Source organism: Capsicum annuum, chromosome 3 (genome assembly GCF_002878395.1).
Source record: "Capsicum annuum cultivar UCD-10X-F1 chromosome 3, UCD10Xv1.1, whole genome shotgun sequence".
Classification (NCBI taxonomy): Eukaryota; Viridiplantae; Streptophyta; class Magnoliopsida; order Solanales; family Solanaceae; genus Capsicum; species Capsicum annuum.
The window spans coordinates 45,330,895-45,346,134 of record NC_061113.1 but is presented as its reverse complement, the minus strand read 5'-3'; the positions used below and the strand labels follow the sequence as shown (position 1 = coordinate 45,346,134).

General features: G+C 30.2%; 2 protein-coding genes across 2 annotated transcripts in view; both read left to right on the top strand.

Annotated features, from left to right (window-relative positions):
• LOC124896649 overlaps positions 1-1,599 on the top strand; it is a 1,838-nt gene extending 239 nt beyond the window's left edge. Inside the window, exons 2-5 of the mRNA XM_047408270.1 lie at positions 357-417; positions 580-967; positions 1,220-1,236; positions 1,362-1,599. Coding sequence (XP_047264226.1) covers positions 357-417; positions 580-967; positions 1,220-1,236; positions 1,362-1,599 — 704 coding nt within the window. The remainder of the gene's footprint in view (positions 1-356; positions 418-579; positions 968-1,219; positions 1,237-1,361) is intronic.
• A 13,026-nt stretch (positions 1,600-14,625) lies between these two features.
• Positions 14,626-15,027, top strand: LOC124896648. Its single transcript, XM_047408268.1, has one exon. The coding sequence runs from the start codon at positions 14,626-14,628 to the stop codon at positions 15,025-15,027; it is 402 nt and encodes a 133-aa protein (XP_047264224.1).
• Positions 15,028-15,240: the final 213 nt, after the last annotated feature.

The window sequence follows — 15,240 nt, the reverse complement described above, 5'->3', positions numbered from 1 at the left end:
ATATATATATATATATATATATATATATGCAGCATATTTATATTTGTGCTATCTATTTGTTATGTTTTAGATATATGAATTTATATTAAAGTTGTGAATTATGTTTATGAAATAAATTTCATTCACATAATCAGTAAGTTATATATTTTTATAGAGTACTTATTTAATTTTTTTGTGGATGTTTATTGAGAGCAGGATGTAGTTCCAGATATATTTATATGTATTATAGGTTTTAGTTATGTTTATGTTTTAAATTTCAGTTAAACTTGTTCCCAGCTATATGTATTTGAAAAATACATATGATTTTTTAAATGTCTGTATATATCGTTCTTTTAATGTATTTGTTCCATGTTCAGGCCATATATTTCCATTGGCATATCGAATAGTAGATTCTGAAAATGATATATCCTGGACATGGTTCTTTTAGAATCTAACGGAAGCATACAATGAAAGAGAACATATGTGTGTAGTTTTCGATCGTAACCCAAGCATTATAAAAGCTGTTGCTGGAGTGTACAATAATGTACCACATTACGCTTGTATGTGGCATCTATGAGGTAATGTGAAAATTTTTTTTAGGAAGTCACATGATGCATTGTCTGAAATCTTCTATACCATGGCGAAATCATACTCAAAGACTGAATTTCATAATTTAATAGAGAAAGTGGAGGTAGTTGATGTTAGGGTAAAGAATTACTTGAAGTTGGCGGGATACGATAAGTGGGCTTGGTCATATGTAACAGTTTATAGGGGATGGACCTTAACATCAAATATTGTAGAGTCAATTAATGCTGCACTGGTATCAGCTAGAGAACTTCCAATCTATGATTTTTTAGAGGAAGTTAGATTGATGTTTTGTAGATGGAACTGTGAAAACAGACATGAGGCATTGTACACACGCACGGATCTTATTGGAAAATTTCAAGCAATTCTCCAACAGAATGAAGCAGAGTGTACACGTATGAAGGTATGATATAGATATAATCATTTAATGTTATATCTTCTTGAATTTTTATATGTTGTATGAAACATATCTTAATATACAAATTATTAAAATTATAACAAATCTATGTGTTGTAATGAAAAAAATATGTATATATTCTTTAGACATTTTAATATGGATTTGCTGCTTTGGAAAAAAATACATTTGCTAATCTGTAGCAAATTTTACTGTAATATTTATTTTTCTATAATATTTTTTATGTATTAATATTTTCAGGTTATACCAGCATCAGAGTACGTCTATACTGTCCACGATAAGGAGAAATATTTTATAGTTTGTCTAAAGAAAAAAAATGTTCTTGTCATGCATTTCAATTGGATGAGATACCATGCGTGCATGCTTGTGCCGTACTTGATAGCAAGAATCTTGAAAAAGGACCATATTGCTCTAACCTATACAAGCCAAAAATTGTACTAAGAACGTATGATCTTCCTGTATATCCTCTACCACATAAAGATGACTGGGTGATACCTCAGGAAATTTTAAACGAAGTAGTTTTGCCCCCAAAATACAAGCGCCCCCCTGGAAGACCTGCAAAGAAGGAGCGCGGTAAATCAGGAAGAGATATGTTTGAAAAGAAAAGCAAAAATTATTGAAGTTCATGCGGACAAAAAGGTCACAATAGGCGTTCATATAGGAAATAGAACAAATGATACATTTTATCATGTTTTTAGTGAAAATTCAGTTGCTTTATTATTCTATTTTTTTTTTGAATTGTTTCATTTTGAATTTTGAAATTTTTATTTATATTGATAATTTGATAGTGTTCAGATGTTGCATTTTTATGAAGTTGAACTTGTTAATTTGTTATAGTTCAAATGTTTAATTTTATACTATATATGTATTTATATACATATATTTTTTGCACTAAAAATATGTTTGAATATGGAATAATAGGAGCCATTGTTATTTTGAAAAATAAATATTTTTACATTAGACGTAAATGGAAATACAATCTGAAATGAACATTAGTATTAACCATAATGTGTATCTTTCAAAAAATACAAATTGAAATATGAATAGTACATATGACTGAATGTGTATTAAGTAGAAACGTGTATATGGAAATCAAATAAAAATACATATGTATTATAAACGATTATGTTCAGTTGAATGGTATATGTATTTTAAATATACATTTACTCACTGAAATTTTAAAATTTATGTTAATAAAATACATTTGTTAACTGGAATGGCATATTTATGAGTAATACGTATTTTATAAATACATATATTTACTGTCATGGTGATATATATTTTTAAAATATATATCTTCACTGTAATGGTAATACGTATTTTGAAAATACATATCTTCACTGTAATGGTGATATGTTGACTTCAGAATTAATTTGGTAACTGTATGTTCATGTAATGTTAAAAATACAAATGTTAAGTGGAATAGGCATATGTATGTTAAAAATACATAATTTCACTGGAATAAGCATATTTATTATTACAAATATGCACATAGGCATATACTAACCATGAAAAACTGGAAATTAGACGATTAAAAATTAAAAAGTTAAGATAACAATAAAAGAACATTAACATGCCATTTTTGACCATGAAAGTAACATATGAATCCCATAATCTATTCAAAAAAAAAATATCCACCTAATCTTAAATGTTTTTAACTTCAAAAAAATAAAATACAAATCAAATATCAACCACTTCAGTGCCTTCTGTTAACTCAGTGATCCGAAGAGGCCTCATTGGTGCTTCATCATCACTTTGTGACTTTGCGTTTGCTTTTCTAGTACCATAATCCCACAACAGTGAAGAGCATCTTATGCGAATTAGATCTGGGTCAAAGTCAATACATGGAACAGCTTCACCAAAAGTAAGACACTCGACATACATAACCATATATAAACCACAATCCCTGCAAAGACATACATTAATAAGTAAGAAGTTGTTACAACTTTAATGCATATGTATATATACAAGTAATATGCATACTAATTACGTACAAGCTGCTACTTGGTTGTTGAGGTACATTCTCCACAATTGAAACACCAAACGGATCCATCTTATTATTCAATTTGTAATTAGGATGATTGTCGATGTCAATACCCTTATTCTCATAGAATTTACATTCAATGAGACATATAGGTATAACCTTAGCTAACTTTTCAATTTCAGTAAGCACTGCCGCATCATGACTAGCAGCTGACAGAGAATCATATACGTATATACACCTATGATTGAAAGATATAACTGCAATAACCCAATGATGTTTTGCCTTTACGTGAACAGAAATGAACATATGATCAACCGTATGCCATGGCACTGTAGCATGCATGCGGAATCCACTTACATACTCATTCAGATGATATTTCTTTTCACCAGCATTAAGAGTTGCATCATCCAATTTATACACATCAAACACAGTTGTAACAATGTTCATGAAATTGCAGTCTACAGTGTTGAACTTATATGAGATATTGGGATCATACTTGGACTTCTTTCGCAGATAGTACAAGCATACATCAATTTACTGCATTATAAATAAATTTCATACTTAATATTAAATAAACAAATAAAAAAATCAAACCTTACGTATGAAAATATCATGTAAAAATCAGTGAAGGTATAACATACTTCATATGTATTTACAAATATACATTTTCAACTATAACAAAATAATCAATTATAATTATTCATATTTAACACCGAACTAATAGATATTCCAATATACAAATCAATATAATAATACATCACTTACCTCATCTGACCACATCTGGATAGGCGTACGCATAACATAGAACCAATTCTTGTCTTCAACAGATAAAATTCCAAAGTTGATAACTGGTATTTTTGCCTTTCCGTTCAAATAATGTTCTTCTTTGCTGTTCCTATTTATTCATTGTACATATTAGTCTGTAATTTACATAATCTTCATTTACAAAAGTTAGTACTATTAAGTTGTATTCTGTATACCTCTTCGAATGATATTTAAGAAGATCCAATGAAAGCCACGTTATGAACTTGTTGATGACTTTAGTGTCTTCTATTGCATTAACTGGATGAGATGTGAAGGGATGCTTCTGATCGAATGTTCTCCATTGATCTTCCGTGCTTACTTTATTATTAAGTTATGCAATTAATTATGTATATATAATCAATTACATCAGATATTGCAGTATTATAAGAAACAATAAGTATACTGCTGAAACAAAAGTTAAATCATGTCTAAAAACTGCAACGGATGTATTTTTGAAATACATATGAACAAATGCAGAGTAAAAATGTTTAAACTATCCAACTTCAAAATGAAAAAAATATTCTTCAAAATATAACCATATCTCATTAAAAACATTTACTGTTGTTCCAAAAATACAACTGAACAACAAAAATTAAATTCATACTTCACTATCCATTAGGAAAAAAATATAAAGTAAGTAAATTTGTTAACTAAAAAAATTATGTTAAGAGTACTAACCATTTGCTGAACCAAACTTCATTGTGAATGATGACTCATTGTATCTAGATAGTCACCTAATCCTTGAAACATGCATTGACATTTGTTGTGCTTGATTTGTCTATGGATGTACAATTATACTTCGTTCAAGATTGACATACGCATTAAGACTGAGAAGAAGCTTATCCGGAAGAGTATTCTGAGAGTCAGACAAATGTTGATCAACATTGCTTTCAACATTTACTCCCGCAGGAATGTGGACGGCACTCTTGTATTGCTGATCTAACTTTGAATTATCCATATCATTAACCTCTGACTCATGTCCCGATGGTGTATTTACATTCATCTCAATCGCACCTTCTTTGTTTTGTATAAATTTTATAAAGATCTAGTTAGACTGCATTTTTCAACAAATTAAAAATAGCAATCAATGCACGTATTGTAGATACCTTGAACTCATCTTTAACTTCAACATTGACTTTTTTATAGAGTCAAGATCAATGCTTCTAAGGACGTCATCTGAAAATGTGAGTTGAGATTCTGATATTGTGCTTCACCAATACTTTCGTCAACTTATTTTGTGATCTACACATGTTCATACAAATTAAATAAAATAATATTTATGAAGAACTAAAAAACTAACCAATATGTATTCAGCATACCGGAGCGACACAAACATCTTTTGCTTCATGAACATCTATATCAATTTTTTCCTTTAAAAAATGAAATAATAAAAAATTAAAATAAATATTATTGATCAATATAACTATACATAACCAAAAAAAAACATCTTTATCAGAACAATGTCATTATCCTCATTGTACCCATCAATCTCATTATACACATCATTCACACTGTTGCTTTGATATCCTGCCATCTCTTCGGCAACTTGTTTTAATATTATTTTTTATAATGATAAATTAGAATTGTATATATAAAATTAGTTGAATATAGATGTACGGAATTTACTTACCAATGTGCCTTCAGGATTCTTATTAAACTCATGAACAAACTTTGTAGTCGCTTGATGGGTTGATTTACTCTTAACACTTTCATCCGCTGGTGGCTAATTAGATTCGCTGCCTTTGCTTGTTTCTTCGCATTTAAAAAATGAAAATATAAATAAAAAAAATTAGTAAATAACAACTTAGTTGTAAAAAAATACATATGCTGTAAATGTATATATGTTGTACCTTATTTTCATTGATTGCATTCATCATCTGATCAAACCTGGAAGACACTAGGCCACAGACATCATTAAACTCTTGCCATACCTGAATTATAAAAAAAATAATTAGAAATGGAAAAATAAATTAATCAAAAGTTTAAAGAAAAATTACCTTTTCACAAAACTTATCAAACACTTTCATCGAGACAACACCGTCTTTATCTTCAGAATTGAACGAAGACAGAGCAGGTGACTGAACTGGAAGAGATTTTTTACTGTCAGGTCGGTTTATGTCTTTCCTATTTCCATGTAGCGTAACTTTTGTTTGAATTGGCTTGTGAATTGGAGTCTTGACAAAAGGCATCTTTGCAGCACGGGGTGGAGGGGTCCGTTTTGATATCAGCTCATCTATACCTTTAGGATGTGGCTTCATTTTTTTCTTTATAGGTGAAGCTGAGAAATCGCCATGATGTTTTTTCTTTGTGGTAAACTGATTTTGTCTTTGTGGAGGATCCTAAAAATCATCATCCGAATCAATGTCATCTTCATTATGACTAGAAGATCCAGGAACAAGCTTCTTCGGTATATGAAAAGCTGAAGTCTCCTTTCTTGTTGGCTCGATATTCTTGAAAACAACCTACAATTTAAATAACATAATGAAAATAATAATTTAGATGGTAAAATTAATTACATTATAAATCAGTTAACCATGATCCAAACCCAATAATGAATATACACTGACAAATGGTATGTTGTATATATACATATACCAGATCAGAAAATACCTTTACAAAATAATCAACATCACATACAAACAAAATCGTAAAACTAACCTTGTCATCTGTATCATCAAACATACTTCCCATAAGAGTTTCATATCTTGGACGAGGAGAATTTGTCATCCAATTCAAAATACGAGGGATTTGAGAATCTACCTTGGAAGCAACATTACGATCCACGTTTGAACAACACTTGTACAACCAAATTTGAATGGCCAGTGGCATTCCAAGAAGCATATAGAACTTTTCTTTCGACTTCAACTTTTTATGCAAAATTCTAGCTAATTCTTCAAATGCAACTGATCCCCACGGATAATCACTGTAGCAATCACTCTCAACCAAATCAAAGTGGAGGCGTGGAATAGCTACGGCATCAACTGATGATAGTAAGAATGCGTGAATAAAATACAAATTGGTAAACTTTAATGCATCTTCATCGTTATCATTTTCCCAAATTTTGTCAGAAACAGCAACATATAAATTTTTTTTCTATACAAAACTCTCACCATAAAAATATTGATCAATAATTCTATTTGGGCACTCCTCGTCAAACACAAATTCATCCTTATTTGTAGCACAATTCAAATCAGTCACAAAACCAGACTCTCTAATAGTGAAATGAAGAATTGTGCCCTTTGCTCGAATGACTATGGCACTTGTAGAACTTTTCCTAGTTTCAAATGACATAATGCATCTCCCTAACTAGGCTTGGACTACATAATCTTTCTTCTTCATGGAAACCAAATATACTTTTAGTACAAAACATCTTGTACTGACTCTTCGTCAACATTGTCTTAATACGATCTTCAATGTCATTGACCGTATGACATCCTATATGAGGAGCAAATTTGGACAATACCCGGGCCATGAATATTTGATCACGAATGACTTAAACAACAAAAAAATATATTTATATGACAAAACAGTCTCTTATATGTATTTATGAAATACATCTTAAAACTAGTTTATACAAATTTTCTTATATGTATTTATGAAATACATCTTATAGTTATTTTATAAGATGTATACTAACAAATACAACTATGTATGTAAAAAATATATTTCAACAAATAAGAAATACATATCACATTAAAAATCTAATGACTACCAAATACAACTTAACATCGAATAAAAATCTTAGAGGTAACATAACAACACATATCTAAACTGTATGTATTTTTATAATACACATTAGAATTATATTTCAACAAACACATTATGTATTTTGTGAATACATGATTTGTACAAATTTAATTAACAATACAAATTATATAACAAATGTATTTTAATAATACATATTAATCCAAACATTCTTTTATATGTATTTATAAAATACATCTTATAGTTATTTTATAAGATGAATAATAACAAATACAACTATGTATGTAAAAAATACATTTCAACAAAAAAGAACTACATATCACATTCAAAATCTAATGACTACCACATACAACTTAACATCGAATAAAATTGTTAGAGGTAAACATAAAAACACATATCTAACCTGTATGTATTTTCAGAATACATATTAGAATTAAATTTCAACAAACACATATGTATTTATATGACAAAACAGTCTCTTATATGTAATTATGAAATACATCTTAAAACTAGTTTATACAAATTATCTTATATGTATTTATGAAATACATCTTATAGTTATTTTATAAGATGTATAATAACAAATACAACTATGTATGTAAAAAATACATTTCAACAAATAAGAAATACATATCACATTAAAAATCGGATGACTATCAAATACAACTTAACATCGATTAAAACGGGACTTGCAATTTTACTACATTCTCCTTTTTCATCCGAATTTTTCCTTTTCACTGATTTTTGGAATTTTGTGGGAGATGAAGTTTTTGTCAATCCTTTCCTTTTCATTATTTCCACAATCTTTTCGGAATCGTTACGGTGCTTAGATCTCAACTCTTCAATGGTAACACCTTCCTTAGAGAAAACATTGGTAGAACCCAAATTAAAAACTTCGTCTTGTGTTAAACCAAGACTAAACGATGGTACTTCATCGGTAAGTAAATTCTTCGGTTGATTTTCTCTAACTGAACAACTTCGATTTGCATGTTGAGCCATTATAAATTTTAACAGAAAAAAAAATTGATCCGAAACAGAGAATTTTCGTAGAACTAATATTGAAAAAAATGGCGACACTAAACACATTAATAAAAATTAAATGGAAAAAAGTAACATGCATTAACTGAAAGAAATACTTACCTTAAAAAGTGGGTATGATCTTTATCAAGATCTTGGGAGAGATATGCGGAAATTAGAGAAAAAAAAAAAAGAAATAGAAGTTGGAGGGAAGTAAATTGGTAAAGTAGAGTAAAAGTAGAGATGTGAAAAGTTTGAGGTGATATCACGATCTTTTAAAAAATAAAATAAAATATTACTATTTTTGTTATAAGTTGTAATTTTACCAAACTATTGTTATTTCTTGTAATTAAAGTCTTAAGGTTGCTAGTTTATGTAATTTTTCCTTTTTAAAATGGCCAGTCCATGCCCTTTTCCCTTATTATTAAGTAGAATATACTGCAATATGTAAATTTAGAAATATTATAAGAAATACAGAGGGAGATGATTCTTTCTTATCTCTTTTGATAACATCAAATGTACTAATTCAAATCTTTTTAAGTATTGCAAACATTTAGTAATGGTAGATGGGACCTTCCCAAAGGCAACATACAGTGGTACAATCTACCATGCAAGATAAATATATTAACATAATTTCATAAAATATATTAACATAATTTCATAAAGTATTACTTCTGTTTTTTACAATTATTGTTTTTTAAATTTATTTTGGTCTTTTTACTAACATTACTATACATCTTTGCACATGACAAAATTTACCCTTACTTGTGTTATCGCTGATTCAGAGAACAACGCACTGTGGAAATGATTCTTCAAATGTTTTAAATAAATATATGTAGAAAGGAAAAAAAGTACATAATCTCAGATAGACATGATAGTATAGCTAAGACCACTGCAACCGTCTACCCAACAATTCTCTATTGCGTCTATATGTTTCATTTATGGACAAAGGGAAGGCTATTGTAAATGATTGTAATAATGTAGATGTCCATAATTTTTAATTGGTGTAATTTCTTCATAAAGTTAGTAACTCCCACACCTCCACTATTTCCTCATTGATCATTCACTCCCCATATTCTTCCTCACTTTCTCATGAGTTAATGTCATGTTTATGACACCTCTTGAAGTCCCTCTTTGTAATACTATAAATAAAGGTCTTGAGGAAGATGTTTGATACACTTGAAAGAAAGAAAAAACTCATCTTATATTGCTCTCTTATTATTTTGTTCTTTATTGTTCCTCTTGTTTTGTTCTTTACATTACTAATCTTGTTCTTAATATTGAAACACGTTATCAGCACGATTCTACTATTTTTCAAGTTTTCAATTCGTCAGGTATAATCAACTTACTTGTCTTGAACATTGCACTTTGTTATTTTCTTTTACCAAACTTTTGATTTTAACATTAAAGGTTATGCATGAAAAATCAAAATAATAAAATAGCATTGGACACCTTTATATGCATACTAGAAAAATATGTTACATGCTTGATGTACTAAGTTTTTGCCACTTTCATTTTTTTCTCACTATCATAGTTTGTATGTCTCTAGCACTTAATTTTTCTTATCATATACAACATGAAATTTAATTTTAAAATTGTTAGTTAGTAAATTTTTTGGTGTAATTTTTTTTATTTCATATTTTGTGTTTTGTTTATAGTTATTATTTGGGTTGATGTTTTAATATTTTAAAATTCTTTATTTTTTTGTAAAAAAAAAGAGAGTAACACACTGTTTTATTTTAAAAAAAATGTATTAACTCTTAAAAAAAAGGTCAACTATTTTGAGATTATGTTATTGTATTGTTGTCTAACTTCATTATTTTTATGAAAGTTTTCATCATGTCAAATTTTTCGAAGCTTGAGTTTGTGGCACTTGACATCTCCGAAAAAAATTACTTGTCATGGATTCTCGACGCTGAGATTCACCTAACTGCTAAAGGTCTTAGTGCTACTATTACCCCCGATAATACAACGTCGAGTCAGGACAAGGCCAAGACTATGATTTTTCTTCGTCATCATCTAGATGAAGGACTGGCAAGATTCACTTGAATTGTGGACTGATTTGAAGGGAAGGTATGACCACCTAAAGGCCACGATACTGCCTAGAGCTCGCAATGAGTGGATGTACTTACAATTTCAAGACTTTAAAACCGTTGTTAAATATAATATTGTTGTATTCAGGATTGTTTCTCAATTGAAATTATGTGGCAAAACTAAAAATGATGAGGATATGATGGAAACAATACTTACTACTTTTCATGTCTCAAATGTGATATTGCAACAACAATACCGTGAAAAAGATTTTTAGAAGTATTCTGAATTGATCTCATGCCTTCTAGTGGCTGAGCAACACAATGTCCTTTTGATGAAAAATCATGAAGCTCGTCCCACTGGATCTGCTCCAGTACCGAAAGCAAATAGGGTACAAGAACATGACCAACTTGAAGATGGCAAAATCGGGGTAATAATAATATGCATGGATATGACAATGATAGGGGACGATTTATTAATCGTTGTGATGGTGGTAACTAGAAAAGAGAGAATCAAATGAGTCCTTCAAACAATCCTTCAAGAGGTAATTGCCATCGTTGTGGCATGAAAGACCACTAGAAGAATGAATGTCGGGCACCTAAGCATTTTGCTAGGCTTTATCAAGAATTTTTCAAAAAAAAAAGAAATTAAGGTGGGACCTCTTCTAATGTCTGAATGGAGTCACACTTGACTTTAAAAAATGATAATGAGGCAAGACCTTCACAAAAATATGATGACAATGTTGAGGCAAAATTGGTCTTGAAAGATGATGATTTTGATGGCCTTGATGATATAACTCATTTGGAAGTTGAAGACTTTTTTGGAGATCAAAACTAAATCTTGATCAAGTTATAGGGGAAATAAATAATTTTTTTTATTATGTTGTTTCTTTTTATCATGTTTTTTCATTATGTTGTTTTCACGTTTCAAGAAAAAAATAAGTATTTAAGTTTTATTGTAAGAGTGTGAGATTTCACATTTCTTATCATGTGTTTTTATTTTGTGAAGATAATAAAATTTTTTCAGTCTTAAATTGAATCCAAGATGAGTAATGGAGATATGTGACTTCTTGATAGTGCTACAACTAACACTATATCAAGAGAAAAGAAATATTTCTATAATTTAATTATGAAAATGGCCTATGTTAATACAATATTAGATAGTACATAGTTAATTGAGGGATATGAAAGAACGACCTTATTACTACTTGGGAGAACAATATTGGCCATTGATAATGCATTATATTGTAGAAAGTCTCAAAGAAACTTGTTAAGTTTCAAGGTTATTCGCCAAAATGACTATAATATTGAGACTCCAAATGAAGAAAGGATTGAATATCTTTATATTACTACAATAAAAGATGAAAAAAAATTTGTGCATGAAAAACTACCTACACTTTCTTCTGGATTGTATCATACAAGTATTTGTATGATTGAAATACATGCTATTAAGATTTATAGATCGTAATGATTTTATCATTTGGCATGACCGGTTGGGCCATCCTGATTTCAATATGATATGTAGAATTATTAAGAATTCACATGGGCATACTTTGAAGAATCAAAATATTCCTCAATCAAAGGAATTTTCTTATGTTGCTTGTTCTCAAGGAAAATTGATTATTAAACCATCACTAGCTAAGGTTGGGATTGAATCCCCTGTATTTATGAAACGTATACAGGGTGATATATGTGGATCAATTTACACTTTATGTAGACCTTTCAAATATTATATGGTCTTGATAGATACATATACAAGGTGGTCACACATGTGCTTATTATCAACCCGCAACATGACTTTTGCGAGATTGTTGGCTCAAATAATAAGATTAAGAGCATAATTTTAGATTATGCGATAAAGACTATTCTTCTTGGTAATGCTGGTGAGTTTACATCTCAGTCCTTTAATGATTATTGTATGCCAACTATGGAATAAAAATTGAATATCTGGTTGCTCATGTTCATACTCAAAATAGTCTAGCAGAATCATTGATTAAACATCTTCAATTGATAGCTAGATCGATGTTAATGAGGACAAAACTTTCCGTTTCAACATGGGGGCATACTATTTTGTATGTAACAACACTTGTGCGCATAAGGCCAACCAGTTATCATAAATTCTCTCCATTACATTTGACTTTTGGTCAAGAACCAAAAATTTCCCATCTTAGAACTTTTGGGTGTGTGGTATATGTGCCGATTTCTCTACCACAACACACAAAGATGGGACCCCAAAGAAGGTTGGGGATATATTTTGGGTATGAATCTTCTTTCATTATAAAATATTTGAAACCTATGACAGGAGATTTATTTATGGTAAGATTTATTGATTGTCATTTTGATAAATCAGTATACCCAATATTAGAGGGAGAACATAAGCAGCTGACATATGAGATAGATTGAAATGCATTATCACTATCTTATTTGGATTCTCGAACAAATCAATGTGAGAAAGAGGTTCAAAATATAATTTACTTGCAAAATATTGCAAATCAGCTGCCAAATGCATTTACTAACCTTCCAAGGGTTACTAAATCTTAGCTTCCAGCTGTGAATGCTCCAGTTTGAGTTGATGTCCCAATAGGACAAATGGTCAATGCAAATGAGTCTAATCCACGTTTGAAACGTGGTAGACCAATTGGTCCCAAGAATAAAAATTCTCAAAAAAAAAAAGAAATAAATGATCAGAATGATCATGATTTGATAGCAATTACTCAAAAAGAGCTTCGAGATCTAACAAATGACAAGACCATTAAGGAGGTTAAAATACTTAAAACTAATGAGAATAAAGAAATCTCAATAAGTTATGTCTTGACGAGAAACAAGTGGAATTGAAATAATATTATGGTTGACAATATTTTTGCTTACAATGTTGCTAATGAAATAATGCAACAAGATGAGGATTTAGAACCAAAATCTATCAATGAATGTAGATAGATAAATGATTGGCCAAAATGGAAGGATGCAATTCAAGTGGAATGAACTTCACTTAAAAAACGTAAAGTTTTTGGGCCAATAGTCTGAACACCTTAAGGTGTCAAGCCAGTGGGGTACAAATAGATTTTTGTGCAAAAATGAAATGAAAAAGGTGAAGTCATAAGATATAAAACACGATTTGTGGCACAAGAATTTTCCGCAAAGGCCTGACATTGACTATGCGGAGACATATTCTCCTGTAGTGGATGAAATTACCTTTAGATATATAATAAATCTGGCAGTTCATGAAAAGCTTGATATGAGCCTAATGGATGTTGTCACGAACTATTTATATGGCTCATTGGACAACAATATTTTTATGAAAATCTTAGAAGCCTTCAAAGTACTTGAAGCATATAAAAGTTCGCAATAAACTTGCCCAATAAAGCTTCAAAAATCCTTATATGAATTGAAACAATCAGGGCAAATGTGGTACAATCATCTTAGCGAATATTTGCTAAAAGAAGGGTACAAAAATGATCCTATTTATTCTTGTGTTTTTATAAGAAGGTCTGGATCAGAATTTTCTATAATAGTTGTGTATGTTGATGACTTGAATATCATTGGCACTCCTAAAGAGCTTTCAAAAGCTGTTGAGTGTTTGAATAAAGAATTTGAAATAAAAGATTTGGGAAAGACAAAATTTTGTCTCGGCCTACAAATTAAGCATCTGACAAATTTATCCATCAATTAACGTACACTAAAAATTTTTTAAAGCAATTTTACATGGATAAATCACATCAATTGAGTACCCCAATGATTGTGAGGTCGCTTGATATAAACAAAAATCCATTTCGACCTCAAGAAAATGATGAAGCGCTTCTTGGCGATGAAACTCCATATCTTAGTGCAATCGGGCCACTAATGTATTTTGCCAATAATACTCAACCAAATATTTGTTTTGCAGTAAGTTTATTGGCACGATTCAACTCTTCCTTAACTAAAAGACATTGAAATGGTATCAAGCATATGTTCAGATATCTTCGAGGAACTATCAACTTGAGATTATTTTATTCTAATGAATCCAAGTCAGAAATAATTGGTTATGCAGATGTAGGATACTTAGCTAATCTACATAAGGCTCGGTCTCAAATGGGTTATTTACTTACATATGGTGGCACAGCTATATCATGGCGTTTAATGAAGCAAACATTATCTTAACTTCTTTAAATCATGCAGAAATCATTGCCGTTCATGAAGCGAGCCGGGAGTGTGTTTGGTTAAGATCAATGACTCAACATATTCAGAAAATGTGTGGATTTCCTTTGAATAAGGATATTCCAACTACATTATATGAAGATAATGCTGCATGTATAGCTCAGTTGAAGGGAGGTTACATTAAAGGAGATGGAACAAAACACATTTCACCAAAAATTTTCACTCATGATCTTGACAAGAAAGGTGAAATAGACGTTCAACATATTCGTTTTACCGATGATTTGGTAGACCTATTCACTATAGCATTACTAATGTCAACATTTGAGAAGCTGGTATTCAATATTGGGATGCATCGTCTCCGAGAAATAAAATGATGTTTGAATCAGGGGGAGTAAAGTAAGCGCAACACACTTTTTTCCTTGGCCTAGTTTTTGTCCCAATGGGTTTTTCGGGCAAGGTTTCTAACGAGGTAATAAACAATGCGTATAAGAATATATGTTACTCTTTTTTCTTCACTAGAATTTTTTTCCCATAGGATTTTTCCTTAGTAAGGTTTTAACGAGGCATATTGTATCAATGGACATCCA